Source organism: Rhinatrema bivittatum, chromosome 16, assembly GCF_901001135.1.
Source record: "Rhinatrema bivittatum chromosome 16, aRhiBiv1.1, whole genome shotgun sequence".
Taxonomy (NCBI): domain Eukaryota; kingdom Metazoa; phylum Chordata; class Amphibia; order Gymnophiona; family Rhinatrematidae; genus Rhinatrema; species Rhinatrema bivittatum.
In genome coordinates this window covers 2646368-2668521 of record NC_042630.1, presented here as the reverse complement: position 1 = coordinate 2668521, position 22154 = coordinate 2646368, and the positions used below count along the sequence as shown (strand labels likewise).

At 48.7% G+C, this 22154-nt stretch overlaps 1 protein-coding gene across 1 annotated transcript in view; it reads right to left on the bottom strand.

Moving 5' to 3' along the window:
• The window catches only part of LOC115077990 (alpha-2-macroglobulin-like), a 66701-nt gene that overhangs the window by 32202 nt on the left and 12345 nt on the right, over positions 1-22154 (bottom strand). Inside the window, exons 2-17 of the mRNA XM_029580505.1 lie at positions 21652-21838; positions 21035-21191; positions 20669-20721; positions 19487-19507; positions 13833-14001; positions 13605-13689; positions 11272-11398; positions 10962-11076; positions 10499-10614; positions 9916-10074; positions 3704-3937; positions 1332-1389; positions 1004-1149; positions 641-790; positions 384-551; positions 123-273 (exon numbers count right to left, since the gene is read on the bottom strand). Of these exons, the coding sequence (XP_029436365.1) occupies positions 123-273; positions 384-551; positions 641-790; positions 1004-1149; positions 1332-1389; positions 3704-3937; positions 9916-10074; positions 10499-10614; positions 10962-11076; positions 11272-11398; positions 13605-13689; positions 13833-14001; positions 19487-19507; positions 20669-20721; positions 21035-21191; positions 21652-21838 (2096 nt within the window). The remainder of the gene's footprint in view (positions 1-122; positions 274-383; positions 552-640; positions 791-1003; positions 1150-1331; positions 1390-3703; positions 3938-9915; positions 10075-10498; positions 10615-10961; positions 11077-11271; positions 11399-13604; positions 13690-13832; positions 14002-19486; positions 19508-20668; positions 20722-21034; positions 21192-21651; positions 21839-22154) is intronic.

Below are 22154 nucleotides of genomic sequence, written 5' to 3'. Positions count from 1 at the left end.
AAAATTTGAGTCCGTGGCGCTGGCCCGTGCGTTCTCAGACTGCGTTGGGATTTCCCTGCACACGGGCCCCACTCTCTGCTCTGCTATTTCCACTCTGAAACTGTAGGCCGGTGCCTTCTTACCACTGAAGAGGGCTGTGCTACTTCTTTCAGCTCCGCCAAAACCTGCTGCTTCCGCATTGGCCTTCATGAGTCTGGGGGTTACTTTATTCTGTTTCTCACACACGTTTGGTCTCCGGAGCTCGGAGTTGACAATGATCTTCAAGCCGGTGCCCTAAAGAAAGAAAATCTGAGATTGTCACAGCCGGTTCTCGTTTCCGTGGCACTGCCGGACCTGTGGCCGCGCCCGTTCTTCTGCCCCTCCCCCCAGCCCCCCTTCCTTACGCTGGCAATCTCGTAGACGTCTCCTTCTCCGTAGGACCTGACGGGCTCGTACTCGATGCCGTGGAACAAGACGTTGTGCGGGGTGACGCACGGCAGCTCGGGCTCGTTCACGTCGAATCCCTCGTGATAGTAGCCGAGGAACTCCCAGATGGGGATCCTGCTGTACAGCTGTGGAGACACAAGCAGCAGGGGGCGGGGGTCACAGTCTCTCCTGCCCGGCTCCGCCGGCGGCGCTCAGGCGCAGGGCGCTGCCTTACCATCTGGGGGCTCAGCTGCTCCTCCTGCCTCAGGAGCAGGACGCTCTGATCCACGGCCTGGATGGCACACAAGGAGTCCCGAGCGGAGTCCAGCAGGACCGTCACGTTTGACCCTGGCGTGGCCACGGCGCTGGAGAAGTTCAGGCTGACCTGGAGGGGAGATTTATCAGAGAAATGACTGGGGAGAAACTGAGGCACTGGGGCAATAACTTGGCCTTTCACAGGTTGGGTTTCTTTCGGCAAGCGCTGCGAGGCCATCGGGGTGGAGCGGGTCATGTTGGATCTCTGGTTTCTGTCGCGTTTCTATGGGGATGGAGGTTGTAGTTGCCTGCGTTCGCACCCCTCAGGCTGCAGGACGCTCACCTTATTGTTAAAGCAGCTTTCCACGTCAAACCGGAGGCTGTCCAGGATGACCTCACCTCTGGGGAAAATGGCGTAGACCATCAGGTGGGCAACAGGGGCCAGCATGGACCCGACAGAGAAATTCACGTCAAAGAAACCGTTCAGAGCTGGGGAGAGGGGGGAGAGGATGGGACTGGTTACTCAAAGCCTCTCCTGCGAGGAAGAGAGACCCAGGCAGCGACGGTAACTATTGTGTGCATGGGGAGGGAGCACTGGCAGGGGCTGTTTCCTGGGATGGTGGGGAAAGCACACATCCCAAACTCTGCCCATTCCCAGAAAAGATACTTACAGCTCCCCTCAGGCCTCGCTGTCTCTCCGTTCAACATTATCTCTCCTTGTGCCATGATCTGGAGTTTATAAACAGGCAGATTAATAAGCAGTGCTGGTGAAACAATGAATGCATACAGGCAAGTACTCTCAACGCTCTTTTTTTTTTTATCAACTATATGGTTCTTCGAAGGAGATGTAAGGCCCACGGGTGCATTGTGGGATTTGTAGTCCTGGCCTTTTCTATTTGCAAACTTTCACTGGTGCCAGACCCACAGTCTCCCTCTAGAACCAAGGAGTTCAGTATTGAAAGCCTTCGTGTGGGGAACCTTTTCAGTTATATGCAGAAGAACAGACTTCAATAGTCTTATATAGAACGGTTATTATTTTATGAATGTTTTAACTGTAAGCCTGCTTAGACCTGCGTATTAGTGGCATATAAATACAAAAAAAGGGAATAAAACAACTACAGTAAAAAAATAAAAGACAGAATTTATCCCGACATGAAAGGGCCTTAGCGGAGGTGTCCTAGGGTGGGGCTAAACTTAAGCCACTGAGCACACTGATTGAGCAGGCAAAATCTTTAGCGGGGTAGAAGTTACTGAGTGGCCTTATTGGAATATACTCAGTGGCAGACTTGTGTGCATGCACCTAAGGTAGAAGTTACTGCATGGCCTTATTGGAATATACTCAGTGGCAGACTTGTGTGCATGCACCTAAGGTAGAAGTTACTGCGTGGCCTTATTGGAATATACTCAGTGGCAGACTTGTGTGCATGCACCTAAGGTAGAAGTTACTGCGTGGCTTTATTGGAATATACTCAGTGGCAGACTTGTGTGCATGCACCTAAGGTAGAAGTTACTGCGTGGCTTTATTGGAATATACTCAGTGGCAGACTTGTGTGCATGCAGGTAAGGTAGAAGTTACTGCGTGGCCTTATTGGAATATACTCAGTGGCAGACTTGTGTGCATGCAGGTAAGGTAGAAGTTACTGCGTGGCCTTATTGGAATATACTCAGTGGCAGACTTGTGTGCATGCACCTAAGGTAGAAGTTACTGCGTGGCCTTATTGGAAGATACTCAGTGGCAGACTTGTGTGCATGCACCTAAGGTAGAAGTTACTGCGTGGCTTTATTGGAATATACTCAGTGGCAGACTTGTGTGCATGCAGGTAAGGTAGAAGTTACTGCGTGGCCTTATTGGAATATACTCAGTGGCAGACTTGTGTGCATGCAGGTAAGGTAGAAGTTACTGCGTGGCCTTATTGGAATATACTCAGTGGCAGACTTGTGTGCATGCACCTAAGGTAGAAGTTACTGCGTGGCCTTATTGGAAGATACTCAGTGGCAGACTTGTGTGCATGCACCTAAGGTAGAAGTTACTGCGTGGCTTTATTGGAATATACTCAGTGGCAGACTTGTGTGCATGCACGTAAGGTAGAAGTTACTGCGTGGCCTTATTGGAATATACTCAGTGGCAGACTTGTGTGCATGCAGGTAAGGTAGAAGTTACTGCGTGGCCTTATTGGAATATACTCAGTGGCAGACTTGTGTGCATGCACCTAAGGTAGAAGTTACTGCGTGGCTTTATTGGAATATACTCAGTGGCAGACTTGTGTGCATGCAGGTAAGGTAGAAGTTACTGCGTGGCCTTATTGGAATATACTCAGTGGCAGACTTGTGTGCATGCAGGTAAGGTAGAAGTTACTGCGTGGCCTTATTGGAATATACTCAGTGGCAGACTTGTGTGCATGCAGGTAAGGTAGAAGTTACTGCGTGGCCTTATTGGAATATACTCAGTGGCAGACTTGTGTGCATGCACCTAAGGTAGAAGTTACTGCGTGGCCTTATTGGAATATACTCAGTGGCAGACTTGTGTGCATGCAGGTAAGGTAGAAGTTACTGCGTGGCTTTACTGGAATATACTCAGTGGCAGACTTGTGTGCATGCACCTAAGGTAGAAGTTACTGTGTGGCTTTATTGGAATATACTCAGTGGCAGACTTGTGTGCATGCACGTAAGGTAGAAGTTACTGCGTGGCTTTATTGGAATTTATTCAGTGGCAGACTTGTGTGCATGCACGTAAGGTAGAAGTTACTGCGTGGCTTTATTGGAATATATTCAGTGGCAGATTTGTGTGCATGCACGTTTTGTGGACATTGGTCACTAGCTTCTATAAAATAAATCTAGAGCTGGGCAAAGGTGGTTTCCAAAAAGCAAAGAGCACTAATCTCAGCTAGGAGCGAGTTGCTGTACTGTAGCAGGCCAGCCCAGGATAGGTTTTCCTCAGATATTCATCACAAGATAGACTTGGCTTACACTCTCCCCATCTCCTGACGCACAAAGCGAGATGCACGACCCCATTCTCATTCCCTGGTAAGTAAGAGACACTCACCACATGGTAGAAAGAGAAATGCTGAGCATCCTGGCCCAGCTCCTCCTCATTCAGAATGTAATTCACTCTGATGCTTGCAGATGAGCCACACTTAAGCTCCTTCCTGCCTGTCTTGCTGATTTGTAGGAAGCTTCCACTCGGGGAATAAAAGCGAGAGATGTAGTATGATGCCTGGGGATACTGTGGCATGACCCAAAAATCATCATTGCATTCCTCCGTCTTTTTGTATCTAGCCTGCAGGACATGGAGAGGGAGAGAGAGAGGTGATGGCTAAAGGTGAGAATTAAACGTTATTAAACTTTCTTTTCAAACAATGCGTATTGCGTACATCTATGGAAAGCAAAGCCAGGAGTGGCTCAGGACACCCAGCGTTCTCCTGCTTTCTTACTGCCCCTCAACCAACATTCTCCTGCTACCCTCTTCCTGCCCCTCAACCAACATTGTCCTGCTATCCTCTTACTGCCCCCTAACCAACATTCTTCCACTATCCTCTTACTGCCCCCTAACCAACATTCTTCCACTATCCTCTTACTGCCCCAACCAACATTCTTCCACTATCCTCTTACTGCCCCCTAACCAACATTCTTCCACTATCCTCTTACTGCCCCAAACAACATTCTTCCACTATCCTCTTACTGCCCTCCAACCAACATTCTTCCACTATCCTCTTACTGCCCCAACCAACATTCTTCCACTATCCTCTTACTGCCCCCTAACCAACATTCTTCCACTATCCTCTTACTGCCCCCTAACCAACATTCTTCCACTATCCTCTTACTGCCCCAAACAACATTCTTCCACTATCCTCTTACTGCCCCAACCAACATTCTTCCACTATCCTCTTACTGCCCCCCAACCAACATTCTTCCACTATCCTCTTACTGCCCCCCAACCAACATTCTTCCGCTATCCTCTTACTGCCCCCAATCAACATTCTTCCACTATCCTCTTACTGCCCCCAACCAACATTCTTCCACTATCCTCTTCCTGCCCCTCAACCAACATTCTTCCACTATCCTCTTCCTGCCCCCAACCAACATTCTTCCACTATCCTCTTCCTGCCCCCAACCAACATTCTTCCACTATCCTCTTCCTGCCCCCAATCAACATTCTTCCGCTATCCTCTTACTGCCCCCAACCAACATTCTCCCGCTATCCTCTTACTGCCCCCAACCAACATTGTCCCACTATCCTCTTCCTGCCCCTCAACCAACATTGTCCTGCTATCCTCTTATTGCCCCTCAACCAACATTCTTCCACTATCCTCTTCCTGCCCCTCAACCAACATTCTTCCCATACATTCTTATTAGTATTAAATGTATTACCCAGAAACTTCATTGTATGTTCCCTGGTCTTTGTACTTTTTGAATGAGTAAACAACTGATTAACGTTTACTTGTTCCATTCCTCTCATTATTTTATAGACCTCTAACATATCCCCCCTCAGCCGTCTCTTCTCCAAGCTGAAGAGTCCTAACCTCTTTAGACTTTCTTCATAGGAGAATTGTTCCATCTCCTTTATGATTTTGGTTGCCTTCCTCTGTACCTTTTCTAATTCTGCTAAATCTTTCTTGAGATGTGGTGACCAGCACTGCACATAATACTCAAGATGAGGTTGCACCATGGATTGATACAGAGACATTAGGATATTCTCTGTTTTATTCTCCATTCCTTTCCTAATAATCCCCAGCATTCTGTTTGTGTATGATATATGAACACAAGATGAGGTTGCACCATGGATTGATACAGAGACATTAGGATATTCTCTGTTTTATTCTCCATTCCTTTCCTAATAATCCCCAGCATTCTGTTTGTGTATGATATATGAACACAAGATGAGGTTGCACCATGGATTGATACAGAGGCATTATGATATTCTCTGTTTTATTCTCCATTCCTTTCCTAATAATCCCCAGCATTCTGTTTGTGTATGATATATGAACACAAGATGAGGATGCACCATGGAGTGATACAGAGGCATTATGATATTCTCTGTTTTATTCTCCATTCCTTTCCTAATAATCCCCAGCATTCTGTTTGTGTATGATATATGAACACAAGATGAGGTCGCACCATGGAGTGATACAGAGGCATTATGATATTCTCTGTTTTATTCTCCATTCCTTTCCTAATAATCCCCAGCATTCTGTTTGTGTATGATATATGAACACAAGATGAGGATGCACCATGGAGTGATACAGAGGCATTATGATATTCTGTTTTATTCTCCATTCCTTTCCTAATAATCCCAGCATTCTGTTTGTGTATGATATATGAACACAAGATGAGGATGCACCATGGAGTGATACAGAGGCATTATGATATTCTCTGTTTTATTCTCCATTCCTTTCCTAATAATCCCCAGCATTCTGTGTGTGTATGATATATGAACACAAGATGAGGTCACACCATGGAGTGATACAGAGGCATTATGATATTCTGTTTTATTCTCCATTCCTTTCCTAATAATCCCCAGCATTCTGTTTGTGTATGATATATGAACACAGGATGAGGATGCACCATGGAGTGATACAGAGGCATTATGATATTCTCTGTTTTATTCTCCATTCCTTTCCTAATAATCCCCAGCATTCTGTTTGTGTATGATGTATGTAATAATGACAAAAATAGGGACCAGCTAGTGTCCAATATAATACCACAAAAATAGCTAGCTGTGAGCAATACCACAAATCTTGTTGGATAAAAATACTATTAAAAGGCCAACCTTTATTGAACAATCGTTTATAAGATTCAAATTTTTGATTTTTTTGAATTTTTATTTTTAAGAGACAGAGACCTCAGAACTGGTAAAAAAGGTTAGTTAACCAAGTTTTTTTTCAAAACCAGTAGGTTCAATCATAAGTCTCTATTTGTCTCTCTTTTCTAAGTTTTGTTGAAAATATTTTCACTCTTAAAAAGAGTAATTTGATAGATAATTAAATCTTATTAAATAACTCATACAGTGTGCCGTGAATGGCTTCCGCAATAAATTGCTTCAGTGGCAAATAAACTTTTTATATGATTTCAACTGCTTCGGCGGCAATGAATTTTTTAGCCCCTGGCCACAAGTCTTAAGATAAGTGCAATTGCTTTTAGGACAAAGATTTAATGAAATAGTCTTGTCCTGCATTTGATAAAACTCACCAACGATGGGCTTCGAACCAACAAATTATTTATGGATAAAATCTTCATAAACAGTGTGATGGCCAGCGGCTAAAAAATTCATTGCCGTCAAAGTAAACAATATGATGGCCAGCGGCTAAAAAATTCATTGCCGCCGAAGCAGTTGAAATCATATAAAAAGTTTATTTGCCACTGAAGCAATTTATTGCGGAAGCCATTCACGGCACACTGTATGAGTTATTTAATAAGATTTAATTATCTATCAAATTACTCTTTTTAAGAGTGAAAATATTTTCAACAAAACTTAGAAAAGAGAGACAAATAGAGACTTATGATTGAACCTACTGGTTTTGAAAAAAAACTTGGTTAACTAACCTGTTTTACCAGTTCTGAGGTCTCTGTCTCTTAAAAATAAAAATTCAAAAAATCAAAAATTTGAATCTTATAAACGATTGTTCAATTAAGGTTGGCCTTTTAATAGTATTTTTATCCAACAAGATTTGTGGTATTGCTCACAGCTAGCTATTTTTGTGTATGATATATGAACACAAGATGAGGATGCACCATGGAGTGATACAGAGGCATTATGATATTCTCTGTTTTATTCTCCATTCCTTTCCTAATAATCCCCAGCATTCTGTTTGTGTATGATATATGAACACAGGATGAGGTCACACCATGGAGTGATACAGAGGCATTACGATATTCTCTGTTTTATTCTCCATTCCTTTCCTAATAATCCCCAGCATTCTGTTTGTGTATGATATATGAACACAAGATGAGGTCACACCATGGATTGATACAGAGGCATTATGATATTCTCTGTTTTATTCTCCATTCCTTTCCTAATAATCCCCAGCATTCTGTTTGTGTATGATATATGAACACAAGATGAGGATGCACCATGCAGTGATACAGAGGCATTATGATATTCTCTGTTTTATTCTCCATTCCTTTCCTAATAATCCCCAGCATTCTGTTTGTGTATGATATATGAACACAAGATGAGGATGCACCATGGAGTGATACAGAGGCATTACGATATTCTCTGTTTTATTCTCCATTCCTTTCCTAATAATCCCCAGCATTCTGTTTGTGTATGATATATGAACACAAGATGAGGTCACACCATGGATTGATACAGAGGCATTATGATATTCTCTGTTTTATTCTCCATTCCTTTCCTAATAATCCCCAGCATTCTGTTTGTGTATGATATATGAACACAAGATGAGGATGCACCATGCAGTGATACAGAGGCATTATGATATTCTCTGTTTTATTCTCCATTCCTTTCCTAATAATCCCCAGCATTCTGTTTGTGTATGATATTTGAACACAAGATGAGGATGCACCATGGAGTGATACAGAGACATTAGGATATTATCTGTTCCTTTCCTAATAATCCCCAGCATTCTCTTTGCTTTCCTGGCTGCTGCTGCACAATGAGCAGACGATTTCAATGTATTTTCAACGATGACGCCTAAATCCTTTCCCTGAGTGATGACTCCTAATGTAGAACTTTGCATTTTGTAGCTATAATTTGTGTTACTCTTCCCTAACTGCCTCAATTTGCACTTGTCTGCATTAAAATTTATTTGCTATTCACATGCCCAGTCTCCCAGTTTTGCAAGGTCCTTTTGCAATTTCTCACAATGCTCTTGTGATTTGACAACTTTGAATAATTTTGTGTCATCAACAAATCTGACCACCTGGCTTGTTGTTCCCATTTCAGAATTAGAATCTGTAGTTGCTGTTATGTCAATCTAGAAAATGTATGAATATGTTCTAGATAATATATTTGCTGATGCTTTGACCTCGAATATGTATGAATATGAATGAGGATTGATTTTGCTGTTGTGATGACCTAGAATATGAAAGCCAACAAAGATGTGAATGCTGACCAAGAATTCTAAAGATGACTTTGTAAACCATTGTGATCTTCTTTTAGAACAATAAATAAATTAATTTCCAGGTCATTTATAAATTATATTAAAAAAGGTTGGTCTCTGAACAATAGATATGCTACTCTTTACTTTGTCAGTTTGCCCTAGTACATCTTCCAAGTTCACTGAGATTTGTTTCACTTCTGCTGAATCATCACCTTTGAATATTATTTCTGGCTTGGGTATCTCTCTTAACGTCTTCCTCAATGAATACTGAAGCAAAGAACTCATGTAGTCTCTCTGCTATGGCTTTGTCATCCCTAAGTGCTCCTTTTACCCCTTGATCATCTAATGGTCCAACCGACTCCCTCACAGGCTTTTACCCTTGAATGTACCTGAAAAGGTTTTTATTATGAGTTTTTACTTCCATGGCAAGCTTCAAATTCTCTCTTTGCCTTCCTTATCAATGCTTTGCATCCGACTTGCCAGTGCTCATGCCGTTTCCTGTTTTCTTCATTCGGATCCCTTTTCCATTTCTTGAAAGATGTTCTTTTAGATATTATAGCCTCTCTCGTCTCACCTTTGAACCATGCCGGTAGTTGTTTAGCCTTCTTTCTACCTTTTCTAATTCATGGAATACATCTGTTCTGGGCTTCCAAAATGGTGTTTTTAAACAACATCTATACCTTTGTGGTTCCTCCTTTCAGTTTTTTCCTAACCATTTTCCTCATTTTTGAAAGTTAAATGCTGTCACAGTAGATTTCTTATTTGTGCTACCTCCAGTTATTAAGTCAAATTTGATCATGTTCTGATCACTATTGCCAAGTGGCTCCAACACTTTTACCTCTAGCATCAAATCCTGTGTTCCACTAAGGACTAAGTCTAAAATAATTTCATCTGTTGTTGGTTCTTGTGCCAGCTGCTCCATGAAGAAGTAATTTATTTCATGTAGAAACTTTACTTTTCTAGAATGTCCTATTGTAACATTCACCCAGGCAATACTGGGGTAATTGAAATCACCCATTCTTCTGTTACCCTCTTATTGCCGCCCTAAGCACCAACCTCCTGCTACTCTCAGTTAGTGCTGCCCTTGGACTACAGGATGTGACTCACCCAAGGTCACACACAGAGTGAAGGGCAAGGCACCCCAGCATGTCTCCTGGCTCCTAGTTTAGTGCTAAAACACCTTCCCAGAGAAACTTACCAGCAGTTGGACTCTGCTCTTGTTGAAATTGGAGGTGTCCACGGAGAAGGATGCTGAGCCGTCCTCATCAGTGGTGCAGTTCACCACGTTCTTGCCATCGACTTCCAGTTCGACAGTTTCATTGGCGAGGGGTTTGCCATCGGCGCCCTGGAGCGTTAACTGCAATGAGAGATTTATTGGGAACATTAACGAGGATGGCAGTGCAGTGATGAAGATGGCTGACCTGGAGAGCAGAGATACGCATGAGAAGGCTTTCTTTACATTTTCCTAACCCTCCCAGAAACATCCAGCAGATCTGTTCACTGTGGATTCAGAACGTCCACTTGAGGTGTGGAAAAAAAGAGAAAATTAATTCACCACTTCAATTTTTGGAACTAGGAAAGGGGGGGGGGGGGGTTTAACTAAGGAAGCCCTGTCCTCCCATGACTTTCTTTTATTTTTATGACAGATTTTCCCTTTTTAATCACAGGGTGAAAAGAATTGGGGGAACTGAGATTTTTTCCCCTGTAAGAAAGCTGGGCTGCTGCATGAAACTCCCTTCTCTTATTGCTTATCATCATGGCACATGGAGGATCCCCCGTACCTCTCCCGTGTAGTTTAGCCCTTGGCGGTAGAACTGGTTCATTGAATCGTAGACAAAATATAACCGTGACATCTGATTTGAGATCCAGACGTAGCCTCGCTCCTTCGACTGTATCCCTGCCGGAAAGTAGAAGAGATCCCATGGGTCGTAGTATTGGGAGGTATTTGATAAAGACAAGGTTATTGTGTGCTGCATTTCTCAGGAGCAGCAAATCATGAGCGTGTGTGGGAGAGACAGTCATCACAGGAGGAAGCAGAGAGCGGGCTCGTCGAGGAAGGCCACAGGGGCGAGAGGCCATCAGCAACTCAACTGCAAAGCGCTGAAGGCCTCTTCCTACAGGGTCTACGAACTCTAGAAGTTGTTGAGTGTCGGCTGGTCTGGGGTGCAGATGTGTCTCCTTCTCTCCACCCACACTCCCATTCCTCCTGGCCCCAGGTAGAAGTAAGTGGATGTTTGTACCTACCTGTCCCATTTTCAGTGAGGGTGGCCTCGATGTCAAAGCTCATGGAGAGACCGGCGCGTTCCAGCTGGAAGACCTGGGTGTCGACAAGCTGCTTAAAGCAGCCATCACTGCCCAGCTAGAGATGGGGGTGAGAAGGAAGAGGAACGTCAGTACCCTCACCTGGCCAGCAGTACATCTACACAATACACAATACACAGTGCGGTGCGGTGAATTTCTAACTGCACTGCAGCTCTTCTGTAGTTACACTGTCAACAGTTACGACTGCAAGGAGCTTAGGGCTATAACTGCCACTCTGTGCGGGTTATCTCACCTCTCCAGTGAACTCCTTGCAGATTCCTTCTCGGTACCGGCTGCAGGTCCCTTCGGGGTAGAAGCGGTAGTTTTTTCTGCACACTTGCATTTTAACAGTCCCTTGTACGGGCTCTCCATAAGTGTTACTGGAAGGCAAAAGGCAAGCCTGGGACTCAGGGATGATCAGGAAAGATCTAAAACTTGCCTGCAGGACTTTGCTTCATCACCCACAGCACCGGCCTCAAGGCGTCAAACCATTTTACAAGAAAGTTTATTTGTTACAGAAACCTAATTCTGTCTCGCCTTCCTCTCTCTGTATCCACCATAAACCCCTTCCCACTACACACACCCATAAACCCTGACTCCTCCACACCACAAACACCCAAAGCATAAAGCTCTTAAATCACAAAGTCACAAAGCCTGACAACCCCTTCCCAATAAGCTAATAGAGCAGATGAGAGCAGAAAAAGACCAACTGCCCCATTCAGTTCTTGCCTTGCAGACGGCTAAGGAGATATGCAGCTGCTAGCCTCAGAGCGCCACTGCATCTTCCTCTGTGGTTCTCTCCCCCATACATTACCAAGAAGCTTTGTATCACCCTGATAATCGTAAAAACAACTAACCTGGGATACCCCACTGATCCCTGTACCCCAGCAGTGAGCCCCAAGATACCCCACTGATCCCTGTACCCCAGCAGTGAGCCCCGGGATACCCCACTGATCCCTGTACCCCCAGCAGTGAGCCCCAAGATACCCCACTGATCCCTGTACCCCAGCAGTGAGCCCCAAGATACCCCACTGATCCCTGTTCCCCAGCATTGAGCCCCAAGATACCCCACTGATCACTGTACCCCAGCAGTGAGCCCCAAGATACCCCACTGATCCCTGTTCCCCAGCATTGAGCCCCAAGATACCCCACTGATCCCTGTACCCCAGCAGTGAGCCCCAAGATACCCCACTGATCCCTGTTCCCCAGCATTGAGCCCCGGGATACCCCACTGATCACTGTACCCCAGCAGTGAGCCCCAAGATACCCCACTGATCCCTGTACCCCAGCAGTGAGCCCCAAGATACCCCACTGATCCCTGTACCCCAGCAGTGAGCCCCAAGATACCCCACTGATCACTGTACCCCAGCAGTGAGCCCCAAGATACCCCACTGATCCCTGTTCCCCAGCATTGAGCCCCAAGATACCCCACTGATCCCTGTACCCCAGCAGTGAGCCCCAAGATACCCCACTGATCCCTGTTCCCCAGCATTGAGCCCCGGGATACCCCACTGATCACTGTACCCCAGCAGTGAGCCCCAAGATACCCCACTGATCCCTGTACCCCCAGCAGTGAGCCCCAAGATACCCCACTGATCCCTGTACCCCAGCAGTGAGCCCCAAGATACCCCACTGATCCCTGTACCCCCAGCAGTGAGCCCCAAGATACCCCACTGATCCCTGTACCCCAGCAGTGAGCCCCAAGATACCCCACTGATCACTGTACCCCAGCAGTGAGCCCCAAGATACCCCACTGATCCCTGTACCCCAGTAGTGAGCCCCGGGATACCCCACTGATCCCTGTACCCCCAGCAGTGAGCCCCAAGATACCCCACTGATCCCTGTACCCCAGCAGTGAGCCCCAAGATACCCCACTGATCCCTGTACCCCAGCAGTGAGCCCCAAGATAACCCACTGATCACTGTACCCCAGGAGTGAGCCCCAAGATACCCCACTGATCACTGTACCCCAGCAGTGAGCCCCAAGATACCCCACTGATCCCTGTACCCCAGCAGTGAGCCCCGGGATACCCCACTGATCCCTGTACCCCAGCAGTGAGCCCCGGGACACCCCACTGATCCCTGTACCCCAGCAGTGAGCCTCAAGATAACCCACTGATCACTGTACCATATTTACTTCCATTCTGTGTCCTGCTGTTCACAGCTTTCTGAACTCTCCCCACACTGTCCAGCCGGGATCCTCCCTTTCTGAATCGGGGTCATCTGATGTCCTATAAACTGCTAGTTTGAAGGTCTCTTTCCTACTATCTCCATAGCTTTACCCTCTGCTGACATTGTGCTCTGCCTCCATAACTGCCTGCTTCCTCCTCTTCCTCCACACAGCCACGAAACCCGCCCCCCCCCCCCTTTCCAGGACACGTTCAATAGAGCCACAAGGGGCATGGGCAGCAGATTCCTGACGGGGGTAGTGCTGGCTGGGTGCAGCACTTCAAGTCTCCTCTGGGATTTGCTTTGCAATCATTTCCCATTTCTCAGTGCTGCCCGGCCAGCAGTCGCCCTCCCCTCCCCCGCGCAGCGACCTTCCCTCCCCCGCGCAGTGACCTCCCCTCCCCTGCGCTGCACTCACATGGCACAGACGCTGGCGTTGAACTCCCTGTCAGTGATAGTGAGGGTCTGCGGGACATTCACCGTCGGCTTGAACTTTGGTAAAACTGAAAAGAAGAGCCAAAGGTCAGTTTGTAGCAACGAGGAGCCCCGGTCCTAGGCACTGCTTCTGTGCCCTTCCCTCCCTCTCTTTCTATTTATTATTTCTAGTTCAGCCTTTCCCTGAGCCCAGGTGCCCTCTCCACCTTACCGTAATTGTCCACGCTGAAGAACTGCGAGACCTCTTCCCCGGAGTCCGTCAGCCCGGTGATGCTGTAAGTGCCCAGCATCGGCTCCTTGTCCAGCGTAAAATCCCCCTCAGCAATGCCACGAACCGAGGCCACATTGTCCCACTGCTGGATCCTGTTACCATCCGGATCCTGCCCAGGGTTAAAACCACACGGACAGAATGCACATAAGAATATAGAAAGCCTCCTGACTCCCAGCAGTGGCCCCAGCTAATCCCTGCTTGCAGAATGAGTCTCTGCTCCCCCAGCAGAAGGGAGGAGCTGCCTTCACCTGTGCAGATTCTCAGCCCCTGACTCCCAGCAGTGGCCCCAGCTAATCCCTGCTTGCAGAATGAGTCTCTGCTCCCCAGCAGAAGGGAGGAGCTGCCTTCACCTGTGCAGATTCTCAGCCCCTGACTCCCAGCAGTGGCCCCAGCTAATCCCTGCTTGCAGAATGAGTCTCTGCTCCCCAGCAGAAGGGAGGAGCTGCCTTCACCTGTGCAGATTCTCAGCCCCTGCCTCCCAGCAGTGGCCCCAGCTAATCCCTGCTTGCAGAATGATTCTCTGCTCCCCAGCAGAAGGGAGGACCTGCCTTCACCTGTGCAGATTCTCAGCCCCTGACTCCCAGCAGTGGCCCCAGCTAATCCCTGCTTGCAGAATGAGTCTCTGCTCCCCCAGCAGAAGGGAGGACCTGCCTTCACCTGTGCAGATTCTCAGCCCCTGACTCCCAGCAGTGGCCCCAGCTAATCCCTGCTTGCAGAATGAGTCTCTGCCCCCCAGCAGAAGGGAGGACCTGCCTTCACCTGTGCAGATTCTCAGCATCCTGACTCCCAGCAGTGGCCCCCAGCTAATCCCTGCTTGCAGAATGAGTCTCTGCTCCCAAGCAGAAGGGAGGAGCTGCCTTCACCTGTGCAGATTCTCAGCCTCCTGACTCCCAGCAGTGGCCCCCAGCTAATCCCTGCTTGCAGAATGAGTCTCTGCTCCCCCAGCAGAAGGGAGGACCTGCCTTCACCTGTGCAGATTCTCAGCCCCTGACTCCCAGCAGTGGCCCCAGCTAATCCCTGCTTGCAGAATGAGTCTCTGCTCCCCCAGCAGAAGGGAGGAGCTGCCTTCACCTGTGCAGATTCTCAGCCCCTGACTCCCAGCAGTGGCCCCAGCTAATCCCTGCTTGCAGAATGAGTCTCTGCTCCCCAGCAGAAGGGAGGAGCTGCCTTCACCTGTGCAGATTCTCAGCCCCTGACTCCCAGCAGTGGCCCCAGCTAATCCCTGCTTGCAGAATGAGTCTCTGCTCCCCAGCAGAAGGGAGGACCTGCCTTCACCTGTGCAGATTCTCAGCCCCTGACTCCCAGCAGTGGCCCCAGCTAATCCCTGCTTGCAGAATGAGTCTCTGCTCCCCCAGCAGAAGGGAGGAGCTGCCTTCACCTGTGCAGATTCTCAGCCCCTGACTCCCAGCAGTGGCCCCAGCTAATCCCTGCTTGCAGAATGAGTCTCTGCTCCCCCAGCAGAAGGGAGGACCTGCCTTCACCTGTGCAGATTCTCAGCCCCTGACTCCCAGCAGTGGCCCCAGCTAATCCCTGCTTGCAGAATGAGTCTCTGCTCCCCCAGCAGAAGGGAGGACCTGCCTTCACCTGTGCAGATTCTCAGCCCCTGACTCCCAGCAGTGGCCCCAGCTAATCCCTGCTTGCAGAATGAGTCTCTGCTCCCCAGCAGAAGGGAGGACCTGCCTTCACCTGTGCAGATTCTCAGCCCCTGACTCCCAGCAGTGGCCCCAGCTAATCCCTGCTTGCAGAATGAGTCTCTGCTCCCCCAGCAGAAGGGAGGAGCTGCCTTCACCTGTGCAGATTCTCAGCCCCTGACTCCCAGCAGTGGCCCCAGCTAATCCCTGCTTGCAGAATGAGTCTCTGCTCCCCAGCAGAAGGGAGGAGCTGCCTTCACCTGTGCAGATTCTCAGCCCCTGACTCCCCGCAGTGGCCCCACCTAATCCCTGCTTGCAGAATGAGTCTCTGCTCCCCAGCAGAAGGGAGGACCTGCCTTCACCTGTGCAGATTCTCAGCCCCTGACTCCCAGCAGTGGCCCCAGCTAATCCCTGCTTGCAGAATGAGTCTCTGCTCCCCCAGCAGAAGGGAGGAGCTGCCTTCACCTGTGCAGATTCTCAGCCCCTGACTCCCAGCAGTGGCCCCAGCTAATCCCTGCTTGCAGAATGAGTCTCTGCTCCCCAGCAGAAGGGAGGAGCTGCCTTCACCTGTGCAGATTCTCAGCCCCTGACTCCCAGCAGTGGCCCCAGCTAATCCCTGCTTGCAGAATGAGTCTTTGCTCCCCAGCAGAAGGGAGGAGCTGCCTTCACCTGTGCAGATTCTCAGCCCCTGACTCCCAGCAGTGGCCCCAGCTAATCCCTGCTTGCAGAATGAGTCTCTGCTCCCCAGCAGAAGGGAGGAGCTGCCTTCACCTGTGCAGATTCTCAGCCCCTGACTCCCAGCAGTGGCCCCAGCTAATCCCTGCTTGCAGAATGAGTCTTTGCTCCCCAGCAGAAGGGAGGAGCTGCCTTCACCTGTGCAGATTCTCAGCCCCTGACTCCCAGCAGTGGCCCCAGCTAATCCCTGCTTGCAGAATGAGTCTCTGCTCCCCCAGCAGAAGGGAGGAGCTGCGCTGCACCTGTGCAGATTCTCAGCCTCCTGACTCCCAGCAGTGCCCCCAGCTGATCCCTGCTTGCAGAATGAGTCTCTGCTGTCCTTCACCTGAGCAGAGGCTGCTGGTTAGGACTCTCCCAAATACAAAGCAACGCTAGGCTCTGAGCAGCTTAAACAAAGGGGACCCCCTCCTGCCTCAGGCATCCTTGCATTTCTCACAAATTATATAAAATGTGATCAGACTGAACACAGGCTCCAGTGCTGGCAGCAGATCTAATGAGCCCTCCTGGCTAGGAAGGTAAGCTCTGAATCCTGTATAGATTTTGGTTTTCTCTATAAGAATTGCTCTTATTTGCAATCAACCATTCCGTGTTCTTTGTAGCATTTGATGCTATTTGTAAATTATTCCTCAGTCTAAGCTAATAATACATTCCTTATTCCTTGCACCCGGCACCATTAATGTAAGCCTTGTCAGACACGGCTACAAAAAGGGAGCGATGGCTCTGGAGCCAGAAGATGGAGAATGGTATCTGCCTTCTCTCTCTGCCATCCTGCCCCTGCCCCTGCCCGACTCTCCACCCTCCCAGATCACAGCTCCCTGACTTGTGCTTCCTCCGCCCTCCAGGTCCTGGCATCAGAGCCTCTCCCAGCACCGCTGCCTGCAGGGTCTGCTCCAGGCTTTCAGAGGAAGGGGGAGCAGACACTGCAAAGCTGAAAGCCATTGCTAAACAGAGGACGACCTGGGAGTCTTTTTCTCTCTCTCTGACCCTGGCATGGGGCACGAAACTCTCGCCCTCCACAGTCCTAAAACTGCTGCAAAGGTCAGGAGAGCAGCAATAGTCAGAAAGCAGTGAACGGGTGAGGGATCTGGCCGAAGTTAACCATCCTGCTGCATGCCCTCACTTGAAGTTATCCAGGATAAGGTTCAGTCCCAAACTGCTTTCTTTGAAAGGTAGCCGGCTACGTGTACCCCGATAACCTTACCTGAGCCGGCTATATTAAAACAGCCTGTAACCAGGTCGGGAAAAAGCGTCGACACCCCCCAAGCCCCCTCAAATGATCTGAAATATGTGGGGGGGCCCTTGGCCTGAGGAGCCATCCCCCCCCCCCCTCCATCCCTGCAATTCAGCAGATAATATCGGCCCTTTGGCCTCCCGCCCCTTGCAAGTTTAAGCAGAACCCACGCAGCACTGCCCAAATTCCCCACGATGCCACTGCGCGTGGCTGTGAGAATAACTCGGTGCTTTCATCTCTCCCAGACTCATCCTCAGCACTGCCCAAATTCCCCATGATCCCACTGCGCGTGGCTGTTAGAATAACTCTGCGCTTTCATCTCTCCCAGACTCATCCTCAGCACTGCCCAAATTCCCCATGATCCCACTGCGCGTGGCTGTGAGAATAACTCTGTGCTTTCATCTCTCCCAGGCTCATCCTCAGCACTGCCCAAATTCCCCACGATCCCACTGCTCGTGGCTGTGAGAATAACTCTGCGCTTTCATCTCTCCCAGACTCCTCCTCAGCACTGCCCAAATTCCACACGATGCCACTGCGCATGGCTGTGAGAATAACTCTGCGCTTTCCTCTCTCCCAGACTCCTCCTCAGCACTGCCCAAATTCCCCACGATCCCACTGCGCGTGGCTGTGAGAATAACTCTGCGCTTTCATCTCTCCCAGGCTCATCCTCAGCACTGCCCAAATTCCCCACGATGCCACTGCGTGTGGCTGTGAGAATAACTCTGCGCTTTCCTCTCTCCCAGACTCCTCCTCAGCACTGCCCAAATTCCCCACGATCCCACTGCGCGTGGCTGTGAGAATAACTCTGCGCTTTCATCTCTCCCAGACTCATCCTCAGCGCTGCCCAAATTCCCCACGATGCCACTGCGCGTGGCTGTGAGAATAACTCTGCACTTTCATCTCTCCCAGACTCATCCTCAGCACTGCCCAAATTCCCCACGATCCCACTGCGCGTGGCTGTGAGAATAACTCTGTGCTTTCATCTCTCCCAGGCTCATCCTCAGCACTGCCCAAATTCCCCACGATGCCACTGCGCGTGGCTGTGAGAATAACTCTGTGCTTTCCTCTCTCCCAGACTCCTCCTCAGCACTGCCCAAATTCCCCACGATCCCACTGCGCGTGGCTGTGAGAATAACTCTGTGCTTTCATCTCTCCCAGACTCATCCTCAGCACTGCCCAAATTCCCCACGATGCCACTGCGCGTGGCTGTGAGAATAACTCTGCGCTTTCATCTCTCCCAGACTCATCCTCAGCGCTGCCCAAATTCCCCACGATGCCACTGCGCGTGGCTGTGAGAATAACTCTGCGTTTTCATCTCTCCCAGACTCATCCTCAGCGCTGCCCAAATTCCCCACGATACCACTGCTCGTGGTTGTGAGAATAACTCGGTGCTTTCATCTCTCCCAGACTCATCCTCAGCACTGCCCAAATTCCCCATGATCCCACTGCGCGTGGCTGTGAGAATAACTCTGCGCTTTCATCTCTCCCAGACTCATCCTCAGCGCTGCCCAAATTCCCCACGATCCCACTGCGCGTGGCTGTGAGAATAACTCGGTGCTTTCATCTCTCCCAGACTTAGCTCCATAAACTCATCCTCAGCACTGGCCACCTACCTTTCAGCTCCACCCTGGAACACCTCGCAAGAAATCCAGCTAAGTTTAAAGGCCACCTTTGCAGCCGGATACGTAATGATTTATCCAGCTAAAGCCCACCTGGACAGTGGAGGAGGAGGGGGAATGGATACATCCCAAACTTAGCCCAGCAAATTGTTTTGGATATTTTTCCCTGGGAGAGCCGTGGCAGTGCTGGGAAAAGCTGGCTCCTTAGCATGTATTTCCTGTACAAAGAACACAAGAACTACCCCTGATAAGATCTGCCATCTATTGTGGGAAGGAGGGGAGAACATCTGCAGAAGGATCCCCCCTCCCTTCACATCTGGAAACTGAGCTGGAACACCTACTGCAGACCTGTTTTAATCATCAGGTTAGAGTCCTCACCTGCACGTAGACCCGGGAATACTGAAAGAGAGAAAAATGAGATGCTGGTTATTATGCATGGGAATGGCAGGCATTGCTCCTTAACAATCTCCTGCTGCAGCGCATTTTATTATGCACAGGGAAGAGCACGGGAATGGAAGGCATTGCTCCTTAACAATCTCCTGCTGCAGCGTATTTTATTATGCACAGGGAAGAGCCCGGGAATGGCAGGCATTGCTCCTTAACAATCTCCTGCTGCAGCGCATTTTATTATGCACAGGGAAGAGCCCGGGAATGGCAGGCATTGCTCCTTAACAATCTCCTGCTACAGCGCATTTTATTATGCACAGGGAAGAGCACGGGAATGGCAGGCATTGCTCCTTAACAATCTCCTGCTGCAGCGCATTTTATTATGCACAGGGAAGAGCACGGGAATGGCAGGCATTGCTCCTTAACAATCTCCTGCTGCAGCACATTTTATTATGCACAGGGAAGAGCACGGGAATGGCAGGCATTGCTCCTTAACAATCTCCTGCTGCAGCGTATTTTATTATGCACAGGGAAGAGCACGGGAATGGCAGGCATTGCTCCTTAACAATCTCCTGCTGCAGTGTATTTTATTATGCACAGGGAAGAGCACGGGAATGGCAGGCATTGCTCCTTAACAATCTCCTGCTGCAGCGCATTTTGCACAGGTAGAGAGAGCTCCTTTCCAATTTTAGCTTTGCAACATTTTGCAGGTCCAGCAGGTTCTAGATTCATTCTTATTACTGGATTGAATTGTGGTCTTTTCACTGCTTTCCAGTGCACATTTTTAACAGTCATATTCATTTTTTAACTCCTGATGCAGTAAGCTAATGTTATGCAAATACATCAAGGAGTTAAAAAAAATGAGCAAAAACTGTAAAATGTGCGATTGGCACTGGTCGAATGCATATTTTAACTCAAGAAACTGGGGGGAGAGAAGAAAAGCGGAGCTCCCCGATTAGAACAGAAAGAACTGAGGTCTCAGGCCCTCACGGCAGAGCAGCTGAGGGCATTACTGGTTCTCTGGCTGCCAGTGCTCTGTTTATCCCCACTGCCTGCAGAGATTTGTATTTCTGCCTTGAGAAATGACCCTTGGGCAGCAGATGGACCCTTCTGCCACCACGGAGCATGCGGGGGAATTGCCCTCCCCGCCCCTCGCTTCCTCAGCTTACTTACTGACTTGTTCACAGGCCGGAAAGTCTGATCCATTGCCACCAATCTGTAGTGCACTAGGAAGGAGAGAGGGAGAAGGAGCCATGTCAGATCAAACAGAATGATTTCAGATCCCCCTCTCCTGTTTTTCATCCCAATTTATAATTTCTTCACTGAGGAGATGTTTTAGGGGTTTTTATTGTGGCTGACACCCTACTTCCTGGGCTCACGGATAAATATCTGTGCCCTTTCCATGCAGGACGGCTCTTGTTGTGGGTGACACACACACACACACACACACACACACACCTGCCTTGGTCTTTAGCGTGCTTGTGATTGACTCTCACCCTTAAACCTGGGTTTGTAGATTTGACTGTGATTGACACTCACCTGTTTGCTCTCCACTGTATAATGGTTTGTCGAGCTGCATGAAGGAAATTCCTGGAAAACTCTTGCTCACCACATTCCTGTTTCTCAGGAAATTTACTGTGGCTCCTTTGGCAGAGATGGTAACGTAGGCCAGGCTTGGCTTCTCACTTTTGGGGACCTGCCGGATAAGAAAGGGAAGGCGATTGAGATTCAGTCCCTGGGGCTCCAGAGAAATATCTTGTCTGGTCTATCTCCCTTTCTCTTTCCATCTGCATCCATATTAATTCTCACAAAAATCAATTTCCTTCTCCTTCCATCCTATTCCCTCCTCTCCTCTATCCTGCCTTCCCCCTTCCCTTTGCCTTAATGGAGCTACAGTTGGAGAAGGGCATGTTGGCATCAGACATCTCCTGGAAGATCCCTTGCCCCTCCCTTTCCTCCTCCTCTTGCCTTGACACCCTGATACTTGGGGAAGGATTTGTTGGCCTTGGACGTCTTCTGGAAGATGATGCACTCCTCACTCTTCCTTTTCTCTCCCCCTCCCCTTTGTCTTGACTCCCTGACACTTGGAGAAGGGCATGTTGGCATCAGACATCTCCTGGAAGATCCCTTGCCCCTCCCTTTCCTCCGCCTCTTACCTTGAATTCCTGACACTTGGAGAAGGGTTGGTTGGCTTCAGCGATCTCCTGGAAGATGATGCTATTCTGTTCGTCAAGCACCATGCTGACAGTGATGTTGACTGTCTCTTTGTGATAGAGAAACTGCATGCAGGCTTTCTCTAGTTTCTCATTCTTTATCAATGAAGGCATGATGAGCATGATGCGTCTGCGAAGGAGAGAAAGTGTAGAGGGGACACAGTGAGACCTAGGAGATAGTAGAAAGAAGGATGAGGGAGTAGAGCAAAGACAAGAGGCAAGGTCTACCTAAGGCCACTGACCCCAGAGGGGCAGAATTTCCTAGGACCATCATCACTCTTTAGGTGCAAGCTGCCTTCACTGTAAGACACTCTATTATTCAATCCCCATCAGCAATGAGTTGAAACTTTTATTTATTTATTTTGCACTTTTATATACCGATTTTCCAATAACAGAGCTACTGATCAATTCGGTTTACATTCTGAACAGAACAATGACAAGTTAAT